The 22,428-nt window shown below is 38.0% G+C and overlaps 1 protein-coding gene across 6 annotated transcripts in view; it reads left to right on the top strand.

Moving 5' to 3' along the window:
• TBC1D1 (TBC1 domain family member 1) overlaps positions 1-21,486 on the top strand; it is a 98,599-nt gene extending 77,113 nt beyond the window's left edge. For all 6 annotated transcript variants that reach the window (XM_058802974.1, XM_058802972.1, XM_058802973.1 and 3 more), the window contains 7 exons: positions 3,518-3,679; positions 5,497-5,655; positions 8,627-8,871; positions 9,299-9,458; positions 13,725-13,894; positions 16,606-16,776; positions 19,708-21,486. In XM_058802974.1, the coding sequence (XP_058658957.1) occupies positions 3,518-3,679; positions 5,497-5,655; positions 8,627-8,871; positions 9,299-9,458; positions 13,725-13,894; positions 16,606-16,776; positions 19,708-19,857 (1,217 nt within the window). In that variant the 3' untranslated portion in view covers positions 19,858-21,486. The remainder of the gene's footprint in view (positions 1-3,517; positions 3,680-5,496; positions 5,656-8,626; positions 8,872-9,298; positions 9,459-13,724; positions 13,895-16,605; positions 16,777-19,707) is intronic.
• The last annotated feature ends 942 nt before the right edge of the window (positions 21,487-22,428 follow it).

Raw genomic sequence — 22,428 nt, 5'->3', positions numbered from 1 at the left:
GTTTTTTAGGCTGGTGTCTAGAAGCCCTCACAAGGAATTCAGCATGATCAGTATCATGAACTGAATTCTTTTCTACATTCACATCCACAGGTCCTTGTCTAAGTATTGGTCATTGCAACATTGTGTTTAGCCAGTCTTGAGGTTCAGAGGAAGTTCTTAAAGAGGTTGGTGTGGACATGAAACTATGGGTTCCTGCAGTAGTACCCATACTGTGCAGGCAAGGTTTCTGCAGAGTGGTAATGACTTAGATCAGTCCAAAGGGACTTGAGAAACTGTAATTTTCAGTTGTTCTTAACCGCAGTTTTTCTGTGAATGACTTAGCTGCAACAAATCCATTTTGGTGGCAATTTTTACACTTAAAGAACAGGTGTATGCAGAATCACAAGTGATTGCCTTTGAGAGCTGCTCCTTTGAAAATATGAATGATGAGGACAGAAATTTTTATCTGGATGATTTTTAGATGTTCAGGAAGGGAGTAGGCAGCTGAACCTTCAAAAGGGGAGATACCTGGCATGAAAATGGCGATATTTCTTTTTCTTTCTCAACTTGAGGAAGGACAGACTTCCAAGAAGTGTCTAGAAAGAGGGCCCGCTGTATGAAAAGTTCAGTACACCAAACATGAAATATTTCTTTAAACTCAGGCTAAGACACACGGCTGGAAAGACAGAACACCTCTTGGGTATTGGATATGGCCTGCCAAAGCACTCGACCCACCTCTGGGCTGTTTGCTCCTAGCAGTGTAGCTCTCCTGTTTCAGCCCTATTTGAAGAACACCTGACACCTAAGTTTCCTAAGAACCCCACAGGTGGCAAACATGTTCCCAGCAATGTACTAGCTAATCCAGTAAAATAAAATATGACAATGGATACCAGATACACAGTGTCCTTGGCCAGAGGCTGAGGCCATCTGGAGAAGAGGTGCTAAGAGAAATGATTTATACAGTCTCTTCAAGCTTAGAACTGTGCTGTTGTAAATGAGCTTCTGTAACTTTTTTATGGCATTTGGAAATAAATTTTCTCTGTTTTGTGTATTTATACTCCTGATTTTTAAAATATCTCTTGTATTCAAATTATCTGAATTTACAGCCTGCAGTCAAATTTTTGGCAAGTACAGGTCATTGATATCCATACACATTTTAGCAAGTTTAACTAGATGCTCCAATTTTGTATTCCCAAAACAACAAATTGGAAAACCATCACACATGCGTTAAGATTAATATGTCTGAAAAGCCAGTTAGTGAATGAATGAGGTTGGCAGAACTGAAGGCCCAGCTGTGCTGTGTGCCCTGTGGGGTGAGGAAGGTGTCCTAGGTAGCTGCTGCATGAAGAGCTCTGATGGTGGGACAATAGTTGGAAACAGCAGAGGACTGTGCTGCAGTGAGCACAGCATCTTTACTAGTAGTGCTTACGTGTGATATTGGGAATTGGGTAGGGTCAGTATCTAAATAAGCTTGTTGATAAAGGCGTATTCTCACCTCAGCCCTCACAAGTCACATTTTTGCACATAGCATAAGAAGACTGAATAAAGCAGGAGAGTCTGAAAAGTTGCCAAGAACCAGAAAACATTTATTTGCAGAAGATGAAACATTAAAAGATTACTCAAGGTTTTTTTCCCTATAACCTGAAATTTAAATGCATTTTTTTGTTATATTCATACAATACCATTTGTGTTTTAAGGTTTTTAATATTCTGATTTATAAATGTGTTGATTTTGACCTGACAAAAATATTAAGAAGTTGACAAATAGTTTTGAAAGACTGAATTACTTTCAGTGTGAACACACGGCTGTAATAAAATTATGAGTGGATGCATTTCATGTATTTGTAGTTAATTACTGAATTAAAAATTAAATATCCTGAGTCCAAATCTTGCAAACACTTAGGTAACCTCACAACTCACATGAATAACCTCATTGAATTAAGTCATTCACATGTGAAAGCAGCTACAGGGTAAGCAGGTACCCTTCCCAGATATAAACAGTTCTTTTCTTTTCAGTTTTTAAAATCTAGATGCTTGTTTAATCAGTGGGAGTACAGGACCAGATAACCCTTTGTGACTTTAGAATTCAATTATCTAAAAAACCTGAATTGCAGATACAGATCTCAGAACAAGCTGAGTTTAATGTGTTGATAGTGTCATTTACAATGTAAATGTCAGGCAATCTTTAACTGTTTTCTAAATTTGTATAAAAGAGTTGAAAATACAAATAATGGAGAGTTATCAAAATTAAAATGTTATTAAATTATCAAAAGATAATATAATGACATTTTAACATAGATTGTCTCAAGACTGAAATGAATAGGAATTCATACTGTGAAGTCCTCAAAAGTAGCAGCAGGCTTATGATATATGGCAGAATATCCTCAAAATAAGAGTGTCTTGTTACCATTACAGTAATGCATCATCACAACACAGAAGTACTGTAAACACATCAGGACAAATTAATTGAAAAACATGGTCACTTCATGATACACTATTTTATAAACATAGTTTCAAATCATGTTATTTGTAAGAGAATTACCTTTTAATTTTTGTTTAATACTAAAGAAAGAACCTTTCCAGACTTTTACATATTTTGAACTTTTGCTCTGCTTCATTTTTTGTAAGTAGAGAGCTGCTCATGTCCTGGAACTAGGTGCAATGAGTACTCAGCCACATTACAGCATAGTTAAAAATTTGAAACCTATTTTGTTAAGTTTCTCCATACATTTCCCACTGTTTGTCTCTCCTCAGTGCTGTCTTTGTAACTTCATCTTGGTTTCCTTATAGCATTTTCTTTCATCATTTCATCCTTTTAGAAATAGATGACTGACATATCTGTATCTCATATGAACTACATCTTTTTTTCTCCTCTTCTATTTTTTTGGTCTTATTACCTGCACAGATCCATCCACTGTCACAAAACATGCTTAATTATTTAGTTTACACGATTAATATTACAAAATCCTGTTTTCTGGGCACATGATAGTACTAAAATGCCCCCACAGGAAAAAAACTTGAAAACTTTACCAAGACAACCTTTGAAATTCTAGCTCTACTTCTAAACTTTGGAATTACACTCTGCTACAAAGTCATTTGCATTTCTGCCATGGTTTTTTGATGCTCTCCCAGCTACTGTTTTTACTTAGTTACTACTATTACGGGGCTGTATGCATAACAAATAAATGACCGAATTGGATTTGTGTTTTCATTTGCTGAAAGTCTTCTGCACTAAAGAGCTGGGAAAATGAAAATTCCTGTTATGAAAATCATATGTTTATTTCATTAGTCATCATATCTCATGATTCTTCATATTTAGGAGTTGATTAGAAGTAGGGAATTCAATTTAACTGGCCAAACACAATTAATATTGCACGTAATATCTTTCAAAAACCAAATAAACTGATCCAACCCCAGAATCATGGAATTATAGATATTAATTATTTCAAGTAGTAGCACCAGACAGTTGTAAGTTAAATGAATCCATTTTACAAATAGTAAACAATATTAACTGCTACATCCATTATATCACTTTTTAGCATCTGAAAACAATTTGCAGAACAGACGCCTGAAACTTGACTATGAAGAAATCACACCATGCTTAAAAGATGTAACTTTGATTTGGGAAAAAATGTTGAGTACACCTGGAAGGTCAAAGATTAAATTTGATGTGGAAAAAATACACTCTGCTGTTGGACAAGGTAAACTGTTTTTTGAGTTGTTGAAATGCATGTAAATTGTATCTGAATACTGTGGCCACTTAACCACTCCTTATAACCATTCTCTCTAGTGCTGTTCCTCAGGCTGCTGACTAAACAAGTAACAAGTTTTGGTACCATAATGGTTATGCAAATGCAGGTACCAGTCCCTTTCAGTGGTAGCTGCAGTTGTATCACTGGAACTACAGCATACATTTTTGAATAACATCTGCCCTTACCAGGAGAGTTGTATACTACCTCAATGCATTACAGTTTTTGCAATCTAATTTTATAAATTAAAAGTTACAATTAAAGAGAAAAAAGCCTGGAGAGTGCCAATAAATGACTGTGTGAATCACTGAAGAAGCCCTCTGCACTGTTTTCTGGAAATTCTCTATTCCAGGCTGTGTACTATGTCTGTGCACAAACAGTAGACGTAGTATCTCTGCAGAACTGTCTTTTCTCTGAGGTCAAGAACTTTCTCTGAGTTCAGGAACTTTGTCCTTGCAGACACCGCTTACAGTCTTCCTCACTATTGCAGGGCTGACCAACCACCCCTATCTCCACTGCAGCAAAAGTAATACAACCTAAAGATGTTTTTTACATGTTCTAAGAAATTGGGCTATTACTTAATGTTGGTTTGCCGTGGTTGGACCCAAAGGCCTTAAGCTGAGTGCTGTATGGACTAATGGTGAAGATAGGTCCAAGGAGCTTTTTTTAGTTCTTTACAAAGCTTCCAACATATAAAGGAAGTATCAAGATTTAACCACTATCAGAAGTTTAATATTTTAAATATTGCACCTGGCTATGTGCAATTATACAAGCAAGTTAAACCAAATTGCCCATTTAAGATAACTGGGTAGTTCTAGATTTTTAACAATATCAAATCGTAATGTGATTTGTTATCTTTCCGTGTAACTTTTATGCTTCAGTAAATCTTGATTTCTCCTATTGTTATTGTCCTCCATATGTTACAAATATACCAAAAGAAAAAAACAGTCCTAAGAACTTCAAGCTGTAAGTTACTTCAAACTGTAGTGTCTGGTTCCAGTACATTATAGATTAGATGGAACACTTCCCCAAATGAAAGTGCATTGATTTCTTGTGTAGCTGATTTAATAGTGAGTGATAGTCTTGTGCTGAATTAATTTTACTCTCAGAGCTTTACATACAGTTTAAAAACGAAAGCTGTCATTACTTATGTGAAATAGTTAAGTAACATCTGCTGTTTTTACAGAGAATAAATTCAAACTTTAAAACATTTTTATATGCACCAGTCATTAAGCAAGCCAATAGCAAAACTAGAAATACAGTATTTGCTATCTGATTATCTGCCTTGTGTTGTAGTCTCTAGATCACGTCTCATTTGTACTTATCTATATTTTGATATGTGTGCACCCTACCTTCCTAAAACCTACTCATAACATCAGAGTCCATGCTATATTAGAAAAAAGTGTGAATTAGTTCTATTGCAGTACTTTATTGTGTACTTTACACAGAAAAATTTGAGATAAGCATATTCAGAGACAAGTATTGCAATTCTTGATGCCTCTTCTAGTGCTTCTCAGACTGGATGTAAGCATTAACCCTAGGCAGTTCATAGTATTTCTTTCTGCTTTAAATCACTCCTGTTAAGGTGCTGATGTCTTTTATTGGTTGAGGAACTAAAAGCACTGTAGTTTCATCTACTTCTGTGGTCCACTGGAAGTAGCCAATAGGGATCTGCCTGACTATGCATCTTCATTTCCTCAATCCTGTTAACTACAGCAGAAGCCTCAGTAGGAGTACAAATTTCTGATTTAATTGCTTTCTCTGCTCAGGAGTACCACGTCACCACCGTGGGGAGATCTGGAAGTTTCTAGCTGAGCAATACCATCTTAAACATCAGTTTCCAAGTAAACAACAACCAAAGGACACACCTTATAAAGAACTCCTAAAGCAACTAACTTCCCAGCAGCATGCAATTCTTATTGACCTAGGTAAGTACAGTGGTGGTCTGAAATTAATAAAAGGGTTTGTGATCTCTGTGAGATACTTAAAGAAGGTCGCACACAAAATGCCTTTGACTATTTAATAATAGGTTGTTGGTAAGAGCTGCTTTTAATCTGGTGTGAGAAACCAGAAGCTGATGTTTTTCCAAGAGGATCACAGCCCTTTTGTGTGGGATGCTCCCACATTGAACTCAGTATTTAATATGCTCTTCCCTAATAAAGGCAAAAAATCAATGTCTTGCAGAGCATAGCACTGACACTTTGGTTCTGAGGAGCTGTATGGGTCAGTTTAAGAAGTCCATTATCACTGCATTTGATTAAATGAATTTGCAATTAAAAACTCCATCAAAGGAGATTATGCACTGCAAGTAACCAAATGTCAGGATAAAAATTTATGGGGAAAAAGTTGTACTTGGATTGATCTGAATTATTTTATTTTTATTATTGCATTATTTTCTCTTACATCTTTTCTGTAAAGCAGTAGTACAAAATTGTCCCATCATAATTCTGCTCTTTATAACTACTCAAACAGTATTTAAGCATTTTTCACTGCAAGTGGATCTACCCCCTTTCTTGCCTGATAAGGAAGGATTACCTTTACCCAGAGCTGTCTGGGAGCCCTCATTTATTATTTTATTAAAAACTTAATGTGCTGACTGTCTTCAGTGGGTACTAAACTGTGAGAAGATTTGTCAAACTTAAGTGGTGACCTAAGCTTTAGATAAAAAGAGGCTATTTCTCCTCTTTTGGAACACTTGGTAAAGTAAGTCAAAAAACCAAAGCAGTGCATAGAAGATACATAGGAATGTGAAGGAACAGGTGTGTTCCTGCAGAAAGTGGCGTGACCGGAGGTGGGAGAGGGTGGTGGCTGCCACCTTCACTTTCCCCTACTTGGCAGACCTGCCTGGTTTTGACTTGGCACTGGGAAAGTAACAGTCCAAGGAGCTTTAATGCCAGCTGGGAAGGGGCAGTGGCAGTATGTGTAAATTGCCTCCCTTCAGACTTTGCAAACCAATCTAGGCATTCCCCTGGACCAGCAGTGCCAGACAGTCTTTTGTGTTTGAGAGAGACATGAACATACAGCCAGAGATCATTTACTGGCAAATACCTGTTGGTCCAGCATACCTGCTGTTGATAGCCCTGGCAGTGAAGGGTGGGACACTGAAGTGGTTCAGTAAGAGGTGAACAGTTTTGTGCTGGACAAATAAATTGAACACGTTAGCAGAGGGATAGTGCTGGGACAACTCCTGGACAGTAGGGAGCACAGCCAGTCTGAGCTTGGCTGTCTCAAATGGCAGACTGGGGCTTACTGGCTCAGCAAGCTGTTCATATTTTCTACCTGGTTCTGCGCACAAATACTTCTCATCTTAGCCATGTGCTCTTCTTGTAGAAACAAATGACTGCTTGTGTTGGCAAATTGGTAACTTCATGGTGGTTTTCATGCAAGCTGCTGTTTCTCCAGGGTGCTATTTGCCAGCCCGCTAGCTGAAAGAGGGATTGGGCCCTGTCATAACCATAAGGTGAATCAGGAAGCTGAAGACTTCCTAGTGATTTACATTGAAATACTGCTGTGCTGCATGGTAACGGACAGCATAACTGGATAGGCAGCTAGAAGGGATTTGCATGTTGTGACCTGTGTGCCTTCAGGCCATCAGAAGCATTTTCTCTTAATCTTTAAGAATCCTTCTGAGAGCGTGCACTTACAGCTTGAAAGAAAAAAGCTATGTTCTCACTATATAGTGGTTGTAATACTTGACAATCTTTCCCAAATTAGGCTAAGTAGGTCTTGTTAACACAGTATGAGCCAAAGCTGTAATAGTATTGCTCACACTTAGTTGAATTGATGCATCCTCAGATGTAAATAGTGCTTCCTGAGGCTGTGAGTGTGCATATGGGTGCAGAGCTAAGGTATAGCAGCTGTTTTGCTGGCCCAATTTACATGTCACAGTGCTAGCATTGTAGGAAACCATCCATCACTGGGTGTTTGCTGAACATGGTAGGAAAATTAGGTTCTGTTTTATTGCATTTTAAAAAGTAAAGTAATAGGTACTAACCTCGAGCATTCTGGGGCTCTAGTGATATCACAGTTCATTTAGTCTCTTCTGGGTAGGGTCAGAGATCTTTGGTCCAAAATAAAGGCTAAAATTCTTATTTAAGCCAACATCAGAGCACTCAGAAGCATGTCAGTTTGTGAGTTTAGCAGTTCTTCTCCTCCATTTACTGGTTTTTAGAACTTCTTAGCGTTCTTATTCTTGCTGAGCTTGTAACTCTTTTTCATGACTTAACAAGAAACGAGCTTTGCTGCCTGAGTGAGGCAGTGCAGGTCTGCCTTCAGTGTGCTGTAGTAACTTGTCCTTCAAGCAAAGGAATGCAAGCTCCTTCTCATTTGAAAGCTAGAAATACTTATTCTGTAACATTCAACTCTGACAGCCTGGCCAGGGAGACCTACTCAGAACTGAATGCCTTGTCCCATGTGACAGGCTAGAGCAGCTTCCAGATGGCAGAAGGACTCTGCCCCAGGCTTTGTCTTGAAACAGGAGTTCTGATATTATCTGGTAGCACAGCAGCATTCCAGGAGCTAAAGGGTGGGGTAGTATTTAACAAGTGGGCAACCAGAAAACAAGATCACTTAATAGTAGAACAAAAGAGGTATTCAGATTTCTCCTCCATTGAGGTATTTCACAGTGGAAGTTTGATAGGGGGAGGGTTTTTCCTAAAAGTGAAAACTTTGCCTTCGGAAGTTTTAGAAAAAATCTGTAACAAAGCAGTGGTGGAGTATAAGAGTCAATTGTTCTGTATTGTTAACTTTCTTATGGTCTTCCTCTGGGTTGACTCAAAATCTACTTCTCAAAAGAATCTACAGTTTTGAAAGACTGTTTAATTTGACAGTATGACAAGGTTTTGGGGGTTATGTTGTTTATTTTTTAGTTCCAGTCGCTAACTTCAGCTCTTTTCGCAGGGCGCACATTTCCAACACATCCGTACTTCTCAGCACAGCTGGGGGCTGGGCAACTGTCACTCTACAACATTTTGAAAGCCTATTCACTTCTGGACCAGGAAGTAGGATATTGCCAGGGCCTTAGTTTTGTAGCAGGAGTTTTACTGCTTCATATGAGTGAAGAAGATGCTTTTAAAATGCTGAAGTTTCTTATGTTTGACATGGGCCTGAGAAAACAGTATCGTCCTGATATGACAATTTTGCAGGTATGATTTCATTTTTTTTAAGTAAAAGATGCTAATATTAAATAATAATAATGCAATACAGCTAGCATTGTCAGAAACTGAACTTAAATTGAATTCTTAAAAATAGGGAAGGATAATCTAGGAAAAGAATACATCATCTTAAATGCATGATTTTCAAATCAAAATACTTGTGGGGAAACTGTGGAAACTATAAATAAAAAGACTTCTGTTGCGTTCAAATGACCCTACAAATGAGCCTGTTGTAGGCTCAGAGGTGACCCATCCTGTGTCTTTTAGGTGGCTTCCAGGTATTTCTTGTTTCCACACAATTTCATCCAAACATCAATTGACAATACCTTTCTGTTTCTGACAAGGATGAAGCATGGACTTTGCTGTTATGAATGTTAAAACGTGTTGATCTTTATTCTCTTGTTCTTATTCCATTTAGATCCAGATGTACCAATTGTCTCGACTTCTTCATGACTACCATCGAGATCTGTATAACCACCTGGAGGCTCATGAGATTGGCCCCAGCCTCTATGCTGCTCCCTGGTTTCTCACCATGTTTGCCTCCCAGTTTCCCCTTGGATTTGTATCCAGAGTGTTTGGTAATTCTTCATAAAACTTCTCTCTGTTCTTTTTGAAGTCTTACATGTGGAATCTTGGTATTATTATAGCATTACTATCCAAGCAGTTTCAGACACCCAGGAGAAATATTTTGCTTACTGTGAACAGAAGAAAAACAACAGAAGTCATCCTATGGAATGTGCAGTATATCAGTAAAAGTGGATGAGAGAGGAGAAAAGTAAACAACAGTCCCTAGTGTCTTTTCATCCCCATTATTACATTTTCCCACCTTGTAACCACTTTTAGAGAGGATGTAAAATTTGATGCTGTGAAGGCAGCCATTGTATTATGACAATGACACTTCAACACCAACAATTAGTTATTTTCAAGCTGAAAAGAGATGATGTAGATATACTGAGAAGTATATCTATTTAGTCCATTATCATAATTTCCAGCAGTGTCAGCAGAAAATTAGCTTGAGCATTATGTTTTAAGACGCACACAGAGATGGCCCTTGCAGTGTAATCATGGACTTACTCTGCAGAAATACAAGACATTTAACCTAGTGTTTCTTGTCCTGACAGTTTTAGTTCCAAAAATGTTTGGCATCATCTGGGGTTTAGTTTCTAAAGTCACTTCTGTAGCCTATTTTTAATATCTACAGAAGCTTTCTTTTTTAATTAAATTCCAGTTAAGAATTTACCTTGATGCCATCTACCATATACATGCCATGTATATTTCATGGACTGTTTGATGTCTGAGAAGATGCTTTGTTTCCTTTTCAGTTGTTTGTTTTTCCACTTCATTATGTGGTACTGGATTGTCCATAATGAGTGGGGTGGATTGGAACTTTCTCCCAAGTTCTTCTCTTCTAGTGAGAAGCCAGTTTCATTTTCCTTAGTCATTGAGATGCAATGAAGAAATTGTTCATCATTAGCAGATTAATACTGACACTTTCTTGACTTAAAAAAATATGGTTCTGCCTACCACAAATAGGAATATAGAGCTCAGGAAGAACCAAAGAGAATCCTGTCTAGCTTCTGTTTAAGGGCATGCTAAAAGTAATGCTAGAAAAGTTCACAGTGAAAAGGATGGTGTATAGACTAAAACTATATGTCCCATGATTAGCATCCAAACTCCAGGGAAAAGAGCATCTTTTTTTCCTTGAAGAGTGCAAAGCAGGTTAATGTGCATCAACAAGTATGTAGCTGACAGTAATAATCTGTAGGAATCAAATTAGGTGCTGTATGCAAGTGTCATATACTGTTTATAATCAGCTCCTCTTTTTGTTATTCTTAATCTTTCATAGTATTGTACATGGTAAGAAGTGTTTGAATGCAATTGACTGCAGTGATGTTGTAAAAGTGCCTTCTGTATCCAGTATATTTGGATTTCTGCCTTAATACACAGATTAGTATTTTCTCTGTCATTGAAGGATTGTAGAGCTTTAGAAAACAAAGACTTTGCATTAGAATAGAAGGCACAGATACATGATCTCCATACATCTGATTTTAGATCAAGAAGAGAAAAGCATGTGTGACAGAAACTGTTGCTTCTTAGAAACCTCTGATGTTTTTTAGAAAGTTCAATGTGACCAACACTTGCAGCTTTGTATTTCGTATTTTCCTTAAATTCAGTATCTCCTTGGTATTTAGTAATTTCCTTAAAACAGTATTTACTGGAGCTATGTTGGTTAGGAACATTGAACATTCTCTTACATTAGAAAGTAAAGTCTTGTCCTCACCCATACTAAAGACTCTGAAACACAACTTTAAACAAAAAAGGTTAGAGCTGTTCCTCTGCCAATGGCTGTCAGCAGCAACATGGCAAGTTAAAAATCCAATCATTTTTGATCTATATCTTCACACATTCCTGCAGAACATATTTATACAGATTTTCATTGCTCACTTATTAGAACCCTTGGGAGGAAAGAATGTTGATGCTGAAGTGACTGAATTATAGGTTACTAATAGTCTGAGATTGCACTGCCATTTTCTAGCATGTTAATTTCTGAACCCCTAGTATTTGAAACTAGCCCGCTCATATTGAATTATATAATTGTTACAGCCCATTCTTTTGCATTTCCATAGAGCATGCTTTTTGCAGACATCTAACAGGCAATATGTAAAATAAATGGGTTAGACTGTTTTATAAATCAAATAGCAAAACTCCTTTTAAATTTTCATTTATCTGTCCAAACTTTGAACACTTCTGAGCAGGAGCTGATGAAAGTAGAGTGTTACGAAAGATGCGTTCTTTAGTACCCCTGCTTACTTTTTCATAGAGGAGATTTGATGGAATAGTGTTTATTTTGTTTCAAGATTGTAGATAAAACGTAATTTTTTTTAATCTTGTAGCCTGCCAGTCATGCTGACATTAATTTGGGTACCTTCACTGTGTTGTTGTTGGCTGGGAGCCTGCTTAATATAAAGCATGGGGAGTGGACAACAAACAGGTCTTTGTTAAATACTTGCTGTTTTAAATGAGAGAGGGATTTCAGCTGTGTATTACCAGCTCAGTCATGCAGACTTTCATTAACAACTTTCAGGTCACCTTGAGTTAATCTGCATGTCATTATGGGGCAGGTGCTGAATCATAAAAACACATTCTTTTTAGCTTTGCTTTTTTCACTTTGTGTTTCTAGCTGTTCTTCAGTATTTCCTGTCCTAATACGGAGCTTTCCCTATGAATCATTTTCCCATACTTATGAGTTTCAATAGAGAATTGAGGCAGATGCCTTCTCTGTTACAACTTTTTAATCATTTCTGCCACTGGAGTTCACAGTCAGCTCAACACAGAGCTGAAAAATGTTACACCCCTTCTAGGACAAATGGCAAGAACGTGTGAGATTTGTGGTTAGTTTTTACTTGTGCTTTTCTTTCTTGGAGGGAGAGAGTGAAATGACTTATAGCTTCAACATTGCAAGCTAAAGAGTGCAAGAGGGGAATTTCATTATAATACAAATTTGGAAATAGAGTTTGGTTTTACTAAGAAAGGCTGTTAGCCAGTGCTTTCATAGGTTCTTCACTACATCAGAGATAACTGTAGTTTTGCTGGAAAGCATGCTGGGTTTTTTCTATCTCTTTGCTTTACTTTTTTACTTTTCTTTTCTTTTCTTTTTTTTTTTTTCTTTTTTTTTTTTTTTTAGTATCAAGCCTTTTTTTTGTGTCACTATGCTAACTATGCTACTTCTTAAGTGAAGTGTTTGTGTATTGAAATATTGATTGTGGCTGCATTCACAGCTTCAAATACAAAGCAGGGAAAGAACAAGAGAGAAGCCTTTTCAAAGTAATTTTATATTTAGGAAATATGATAAAAACTCCACAGTATCTTCTATTCCTTTATCACCTCCATGAGTATTGTTTAATTCATTAGATGCTTTTGTCTGTAGCAAGTTGAGCCCTTCAGTGAGACCAGGAGCAGATTCTGACAGTAGCAGGAAAGTCAAGTGCAGGGCAATGCTGTTTGTACAGACTGGGATTCTTCTCTGATGCCTTTATTGCAGACTTCTATTTCTTTACTCTATAAATACATAAGCACTTTGTAAAAGAAAAGAAAGGAAAGGAAAGGACATTACATTGAAAGGTCACTGTATATTGTGGTTTCAGTGTGCTTGGTATGCCAGGTGCTGTCATTGCAGGGCCACCTGCAATATTTACACCTAAGCTGTATGACTAAGATTTCAGGGTATTTATTAATACCCTTATTAGCATATTAACAGAAGTGGTTGAGACACCTACTAAAAATAAACACATGCACCTGAAACTTGAGGCTACTGGAAAGTGTGCATTTAGCCTCATGTGCTAAATGTTTTATTGTGGTTTTGTGGCTTTTCCACCACATGAGAGAAAAACCAAATTTCAGTTCTTCAGTTGTGTCTTCAGGTATAGGTTTTTTCCCTATTGTACTACGATTTTTAAAGGGCATTGGGAGTAGATTTCTATTCAAATTTATATTCCTACAAGCATGAAAACAGTCCACTAAAGTATTACATGCACAAAAAGTGGCAACATTGATAAACTTGACTACTTAGTTTATTGTAGACCTAGCTTAAACTTGAATTGCTTTTTTTTGGTGAAAACTCACTAAACAAATTAATAAGTGTTGTGTTAGTCAAGTGTGGTATTCACAGTAATAATCTTGATCCTATAAAACTTCTAAAGCCAAGAGCACATGTCCAGCACAGTGTATCTAACCTCCAGGTCACTCCTATCAGAAGTTGTTGTCCTTTGACTATTTTTGGCTTTGATATTCTTGTCAAAAGATGTGTTTGCTTGATATAACCTGTTTTTTCCTTGTTTTCACAGATATGCTCTTTCTTCAAGGATCAGAGGCTATATTTAAAGTGGCTTTAAGCCTTTTGGGAAGCCACAAGCCCTTGATTCTGCAGCATGAAAATCTAGAAACTATTGTTGATTTTATTAAAAGCACTCTTCCCAACTTGGGTTTGGTACAGATGGAAAAGACCATTAGTCAGGTATGAAATAAACTGAACACATGAGAGGTATGCAAAGGAATGCTTTTGTTAAGTTCTCAACAGAAAAAGCAGAACAGCTACTACTTCAAGCTGAGAACTCACTTGAAGTTTGGAAGATGTTGAAAACTTCTGGAAGCAGATGACTTGTAAACCAAGATGACTTAGTAGCTTTGTATGATATTGTAACCATTGGTTATTGTCACTTTATGAAACTTTTAGTGAAAATTAATTCTTATTTCATCAAAGCTTGCCTTCCAAGTCTCATATCAGAAGCAAAAATTGACTTACAAGAGCCTCACAAATGTTAACCTTAATGAAATTAGAAGCCTTCCCACATCCACTCTGTCTCTACTGGCCTTTATGGTGCTGGCCCAGTGTGTAACAGCAGCACCTTTCTAATTCTGTCGGGAGTACACTGGGCAGTGCAGACTGTTGCAGTGAGTAGTGACTCTAGAGAGCAAGACTTGGAATCCTTGATACAATTCTTTTGAACAGCAGACAAGGAAGATGATGCAACATTGCTAATACTCCAGATGATACTTAAGTATTATGAAAAAACAGAAATTATTTAAATTAAGGCTTGCCTGTTTAAAAACCCTAAGTGTTTTTTACACTTGACATCTAAACTGCAGCAGACAAATAGAAGATGGGCTTTAGCCAGTTTTTCTGAAGTCCTTTTGTGGTCCAGAACATGGGGGCTGTGCTGTGCAGAACTGCAGATGCTGACACCCACCAAGGGCTGCCAGAGATCAAAGCCCGTGGGTTGATAAAGAAAGCAGCAGCACAGTGCTCTGCAGAGGGCTGCTGAAGGGCTCGCTCTGAGCCCTGGCAGCAAAGCTTCAGGGGCACACAGCTCACATTGGGGCCAGAAAAAAGGCTCCTGGTGCTTACTGTCAAAGGAAAGACATGAGAACTAGAACGTCTGTGCAGGAGGAAGGAAAGAAGGAATTTCCAAGGGGCAAAGGAGGTTGTGTGTTACCTGTCAGGCTGAAAAACTTGCAGTGCTTAGGTGACCTGCAGAAAACCATGTGCTTTGAGCTGAAGGAGGGAGGGATGCTCTGTTTAGGCAGCCCTGACTGCTCTAAATTTGAAGTGGGTAGGTAGAAGTGAGTAGAAGGAAGAGCAGTGGGAAGGTAGAAGTGAGTAGAAGGAAGAGCAGTTCCCCCCTTTGATCAGGGCTGACTCTGAAGAGAGAAGCTGTTTGACCAGCCCACAGTCCATACACAGCTCCTGTGTTAATCCCCATGCTCCTCATCCTTCTCCAGCATGGCCTTTGGTTCCATGCCTTAACATGCCTTCAGTTAGCTAGGTTTCAAATCAAACATTTTATTGCCTCAAGTTTCCCTTCTTTCAGATTTCATACTCTGGTTATGACAGCAGGGATTTCCCTCCCTCCTCAGGAGCACAGAGGCTAAAAGTGGCAGAGGTCATGAGAGGAACTAACATTCTGCCCTGCTGAATTGCGCTGCTTGTTTTATTGAAATTTCAACAGGGTGTCTTCCCCAGAGATGCTCAGATTCACAGAAAATGAAAATTCCCTATGCGTAATCAAACTCAAACTAAAATTGTATTTCAGCCTTCTGTGCTTAGATGCTCAGTAAATACATTTCTGCTGCTATTTAACTATGAGATAATTTTTTATTGGACATATGACAGAAGCTTTTCATAATCTGATGTTTTCTTTAACCAACAGTTAAAGTTTCGTAGACAGAGCAGATAAATAAAATAGGCAAATATCCTTGTTACTTTTAAGAGGTATTTCATATGGGATTTGACATTTGACTGATTTTCAAAATGAATAAAGTACAAGAGGTTTAAAAACAAAGAATGACCCTGGAATTTCCTTTCGTGGGGTATTTTTCAAATACATTTTTAAAACAACTTTTATTTCTTCTATGTTCTGTGATTGGCACACTTGTCCTTTTCATTTACTACCTTCTTCATTGCTTGTAGTGGAAATTGGAGTCATATTAATGAATAATTTGAAGGCAGATGTTTGCCAAAACCTTGAAAAAGGAAAAGAAAATAGTAGGGTTTTTTTCCCTTGGGTCACTCTGCATCTCAGTTTATTTATCTGCTTTTAAAATAAAAGTTTTTCTTAATGTTCATGGATAAGACTGAGCATTCGTTTCAGTGATTTGTATTTAACAATAATAGAAATGTATTTTGATGTTACATTATGTTTTTGTTAAGTGTGTTAGTGTAAGGATAGAAAATTTATTCTTTCAGTCTGTAAAAATACTATAGAGTCATAAATAAAGATAGCAAAGTCTACAGTTTTTCATTTAAGGCTTTTCTTTTACTTAGCCTTACACATGTGGCAGGACTTTGGACCACACTTTTTCTGAACTGACAACTAATTCTGAGTATGACTAGAAGGGTTTATGCCAAACTGAGATGTATTCAGTTTGAAAAGGGGAATACCCTACAATGTCCACAGCCTTGAAACCTTTAGTGTAAGTAGTTTTGCTGAAGTCAGGCAGCAAATCAGTAGCAAAATTTTTAAGTAGATCCAATGCCAATGTATTGCACTCTACTGCCTCAGGCTTGCCATTTCCACAATAGAAAATGTGTATACCAAAAAATAAGTTATTTTCTTGTATGCATTGATTAAATATCTGAGTCTAGATCTAGATCAATAGATTTTAAAGCCTTGAAAGAGCAACAATTTTGATCTGCACAGCACCTAATAATATTTTTCTATACAACAGGTGTTTGAAATGGATATTGCCAAGCAGTTGCAAGCTTATGAAGTTGAATATCATGTGCTTCAGGATGAGCTTATAGATTCTTCTTTAAATGACAATCAGAGACTGGATAAATTAGAAAAGGCAAACAGCAGCTTACGCAAACAAAACTTTGATCTCCTGGAAGAACTACAGGTACAATTTATATTTCATATATGATTAACATTCTAATTTTTTAATTGATGCACCTTTTCAGAAGAGCCTGTCCTACTCCACTTCACAGGAGGGATTGGTGTTTGGTCTAGTGAATTTAAAATGTAGCCACTTAAAGTTTTATTTAGTTTAGCCGTCAAATTTTACATGCAGAAGAAATTCTGAGGGGTGGTTAGAGCATATACTTGTAGTTAGTGAAAAGATTCAATACACTGCCTCTTCTCTTTTAATTAAAATCTTATCTGTAGAAGATAACTAAAAATAAAGTGCTTTTTCAGCTTCATTTTTATATTTTCAGTCACTGCTTTATTACAGCAGGGATACTACTCTGCCAAAAATGGGTATACTAATTCTAATGTCACAATTTAAGGATACATTAGAAAGGATGCATTGTCTATAAAGGCATACTTTCTATTGCAAATTTTTAGCTGTTTTCCAGATTGTTTAAACATTACGTGAAATAATAATTTCTAAAATATATATTCTGCAGCTTTTTCAGAGGCAGTGTATCTGTTCTTTGTAAGGGGTTATTCTTTGCTTATCTGAGTAAGAAGTCCGTTTTCTGGCTGCTTTATAACAGATGTTTGCTATAGAACTTTTGACTGTGCATTTAGTTGGATGGAGAAAGGGACTTCAAGGGTAAGAAGCAGACATTTCAAACCTTTTGATTATTGTTAGACATAAACTTAGTAAGATAATTGCTGAGGGAAGTTTAGGTTTCTCAGACATTGGTTCTTTTTCCTGACTAAAGCCAGTCAATCATGCAGATTTAGATTGCCCCTCCTAACAAAAATTTTCTTCAGCTGTACATTCTGATCCTGTGAGATCTGATCCTGTTTTAGGTTCTAGCTTGAGCCTTAGAGAAGTCAGAAGGAGAGGCACTCTTCTGCAAGATATTTTCATAAAGCTTTGGGCCAATATGGACAAGGAAATTGTTGGATACAGTAAGGGGAAGACGGATTTCTGGGATGATAATCAAGATGTGATGTCCTGTAAATACCTGTATCAAGGATCTTCAGCTTGGGAAGTGTGGGCTGGACAGTGGACAGTGTGGTGGATTGAAAACTGGCTGAAAGGGTTGTGGTCAGTGGCACAGAGTCCAGTTTGAGGCCTGTGACTAGCAGTGTTGCACAAGGTTCAATACTGGGCCCAGTATTATTTGTCTCATTCATCAAGGACTTGGATGAAGGGGCAGAGGCCTCCTCAGTGAGTTCACTGATGGCACAAAGCTGGGAGGAGCAGCCAATACCCCAGAGTGCTGTGCAGCCCTTCAGAAGGGCCTCGACAGGTTGGAGAGACGGGCACAGAAAAACCTTCTGAAATGTAACAAGGGGCAAGTGCAGGGTCCTGCAGCTGGGCAGGAATAACCCCAGACACCGGCACAGGCTGGGGGCCAACCTGCTGGGGAGCAGTTCTGAGGAGAAGGACCTGGGGATCCTGGTGGACAACAGGCTGTCCATGAGCCAGCAGAGTGTCCTTGTGGCCAAGAAGGCCGATGGAATTCTGTGGGGCATTAGGAACTGCATTGCCAGTGGGTCAAGGGAGGTGATTCTGCCCCTCTACTCAGCACTGGTGAGGCACATCTGGAGTGCTGTGCCCAGCTCTGGGCTCCTCAGAACAAAAGAGACATGGAGCTCCTGGAGCAGGTCATCAGGATATGAAGAGAAGGTGTGAAGTGGATGGAGCCAGGCTCCACTCAGAGGTGCAGAGCAGTAGGAAAAGAGGGAATGGGCAGAAACTGATGCATAGGAAGTTCCACCTGAACATGAGAACTTTACAATGTCCTTGACTGAGAACTGTCACAGGTGGCCCAGAGAGGTTGTAGAGTCTCCCTCACTGGAGCTATTCAAAAGCACTCAGGACACAGACCTGAATGACATGCTCTAGGGGACCCTGGTTGAGCAGGGAGGTTGCACCTGAATGACCTCCAGGGATCCCTTCCAACCCTATCCACTCTGTGATGTTGTGATCTTCCACCCACTCCTGTCCCTATAGACTTGACAGCCTTAATCAGTTTATTATGAAGCTCATCTCCACCTGAGTACTGGCAAGTCAGCAGCTAGAATCACAGCAGGGAACTTCACCATCTTACACTGTAGTGTTGGAACAATCCCTTTGTCTTGGAGGTGGGCTGCATCAGACCTTGTTTCATAGGGTGGAAGGTGACCCATTGCTGATAGGAGGGAAATGCATCACCAGATAATGTCAATGGGTCAATATCATTTGTCAATACTTTGTCCCCAAGGGCTGAACTTTTTAACCCATCATAATTACATGATGGGTAGTGGGCTCATCAGAAAGGGAAATACTTTCCTGAAAGCAAAGACCACCCTGTACTCATCCTGTCTCTAAATGTTATTATCCAGTGCTGAAACTTCCAGACAGATACCTGACGTTGTCAGAATACCTACAGGTCTCACATGGTGACTGAACCATCTAATACTTTGTTTCACCATAAAGTAGAATGCCAGTATTTGCAGCCTTTTGAGGGGGAACTTTTGAAATTTTTCGCAATGTGTTTTTCATTTGCATATTGCTCTAAATCCTCTTCTCCTTTGCCTTCAAACCTGGTATTCATTGGACTCAATGTTGAGGTGAAATGAGGATGCAGCTAACATGTTGAGTTGTCTTTGTTTTGCAAAGCAACAACTGTGGCTGGCCAAAAATATCTCCCAACTGACCCATACAGAAGCTTATCTTAACCTGCAATTCTTTGGTATAAAATTTGGAGATTTGGCAACTTTCTAATTTCATTACTTTGCATTATATTCTGAGTTTAATTTTTCATAATTTCTTTAGTATTTTATATATATTAATCTCAAAAAATAGTTTAAAGATGGTTTCAGTCATTAATAAATTTACCAGTTTTTTCCTTCCCATTCTTTCTCCCCTACTGTCTTTTTACTTTGATAGGTGGCTAATGGAAAAATCCAAAACCTTGAAGCTACAGTAGAGCTTTTATTGACCAATGAAGGCAAACTGAAGCAGTCCATTCTCACTCTTGAGCAGGAGCGAGCAGCTCTGCTGAAAGCTGTGGAAGAGATGCAAAAAAAAGATGGGTGATACAGATGGGAAGCCTCTTCTTACTAGACAAGAACTGGATGCTGACTGACCTGCATAGTTGTAAGGGAGCAGAGAAGCTGAGCAAGAAACAAAGGGAAGAACTGAGTCATTTTGTCCGTGAGGATTTGACATTGTCGTGTTTGTTGTACACACCTTACTGTGGCAAAGCAAGATAAGGGCATGGTGGCTTTCCATTTCAGAGAAGCTGGTTGCCTGGGGAAAGACTCTTCTGTTCTTAGTATGTAGAAATACTGTGAAGAGTAAGATGCCACGTAAGAAATAGTAAACAGGAGAAACTTGCTAGTGTGTGCAGTCATATGCAATACACTGTAAATATGGTGTGGATTCTTCAATAAGTGCTTCTAAACCTAAGTGCTTTGGGTTTGTCACATTTTTGTTTGTGTCTGGATCACCACCAAGTTAAATAGCACATCCTTTAGAAGGTCTTTTGAAGAAATATGTCAGTGTAAAACCTTTCAATGGATGACTGCCCCATTGCAGCTGTGCAGTGGTAACATTTACAGGTGATTTGTATTGGACTTGAAATTTTTTTTGGTGTAACTCCCCTACAGCTTGGCTGGGTTCTGTTAATTATGTTGTTTACACCTCAGAAAACTGCTTCCTGATGCTTGAAGGTGTGAATCCATTGAACTCCAGGGAGCTGGACATTATCGTAACTATGCATAACTGGGGGTTGCCTTCCTTTTTTTTAAGTATGTTGGTTTAGTATATTTCTTCTTTAACTACCATTAATTTAGTGTATTGTTAGTTAGCATTATCTGATAAACATACTGTATATAGTAATTGCATTATTCTTAACAAAATATACTGACATTAATTGGTGAAGCATGTGACTCTTGCAGCATCATTCAAGGATTTGTATTCAGACTCTTCAAATTTCATCTTATTTATTTCTGATCTGCTGTGTAATGTAAGACATCTTTTTTTTTCTGGGAAAGTAACATCCACTGTCGTTTTTTCCCCCTTTATTTACTACTCTATGCACACCCATCCTTTAGGAAATCTAAAGACTTTTTCTGAAGTGGAGTCCTTTCAAGAGCTTTATGATGTGCCAGATATGCTTAAACTGTTTCATAAAGGGTATAGAAGTTCTAATTAGGACGCCATTATTTTGCAGTGCATCTTTCAAATAAGATTACATATCTAAAAGAGTAAGTCTCACTTTTCTTAATGCAAAAGTAGTTTGCAAGCCAGTTAAAGCAACATTGTGCAATAATACCCTTGGATATGTTTTTGTTGGGTTAACTTCAGAATTAGGAATATTGCCATAGTTTTTTTCAGTCGCTAAGCACCGAGTTTATAGGCACTGGTGTTTTGTTATAATGGAGATTCACCCAGGACATGATTTTTATATGTTTGGTTTTTGCAAGTCCACTTTGTATTCACTTAGTATTGATATTCCACATACATCAGTTATTATTAATCCATTTACCTCTTAAGCTTGTTTTTTTTTAATTTGGAAATCCACAGTGAAGCTTATGCTTCATGTTTAAAATCTTGTCATAATGGACCTCATACTGTCAGATCACTCAGTAATGTTGTGTTTTTACAGCATAGTGCCATCGTTCATTCACTGACTTTTTAACAAAAGCAATAAAAATAATAATAATCTATGCCTACATCTATGTTGTTACATTTTTTGGTATTCAAACACAAAACCACAGTTGGTGGGGTGCCAGTTCAAAACCACGTGAGATGAGACCTCCCCTGGAAGTACGGTGCTGTCTACAGTGGTTGTTAATTTCCATTGAGCTCCCTGGTCCAATGGAACAGTTGCTTCTATATAGTTAGAAAAGCCTAAAGTTGCTTGTTACCTATTTACCCATTCATGCTTTCTGAGAACAGTGACTCTAGTTCTCACCTAAGTGCACTTAGTAATGTGCTTACACAAATTCTCAGTAAAGGCTTTGGACTAGAAGTTGAAGGGAAGTAATACCACTTACCAAGTTCCCAACTTTGAAAAAGCTCAGGGCTTTTCCGTCCAGAAGTATGAGAAAGAAATAATAGAGCCCAGAGCTAGTCCCAGATACTTGATACTCTAACTATGCTGTAGCTGAGCATCCTTAAAAATGTGTAAAATTAGGTCTCCTATTTTCTGAGCACCAGAAATTGTCATCACATACCATCTTCTTTATTAACAGTAATTTCTGATTCAGAGAATATTTTTTTAAAAGCCATCTGCAAATCAGGTGGAATTTGAATTGAATCTCTCAGCAGAAATAGCAAATTAATCACTCACAGAAAATCAAAGTTGAAATAATCCACATTTTCTCCATATCATTTCTACAGATAAAAATCCCCAGCAGTGATGCCTAATCTTTGAAGAAAAGAAAAAACAGTGAAGAAAGAAGGAGGGAAGGAAGGAAGGGGTTCATTGGTATGTGCAACTTAGGCTTCCAAAGGTGCATGACAAAGGCAGCAAAGGATGCAGTGTAAGTGTGCTAGTGAATTACATGGATGCAGTAGTCCAGAGAGAGACTAGCCTGAAATGTGGCAAGAACTGATGTTGACATGAGCAACAAGAAAAAGGCAGGATCTCTGAAACCTTTG

This window comes from Ammospiza caudacuta, chromosome 4 (genome assembly GCF_027887145.1).
Source record: "Ammospiza caudacuta isolate bAmmCau1 chromosome 4, bAmmCau1.pri, whole genome shotgun sequence".
Lineage (NCBI taxonomy): Eukaryota > Metazoa > Chordata > Aves > Passeriformes > Passerellidae > Ammospiza > Ammospiza caudacuta.
The sequence above is the reverse complement of the archived record's forward strand: the minus strand, read 5'-3'. Positions and strand labels throughout refer to the sequence as shown.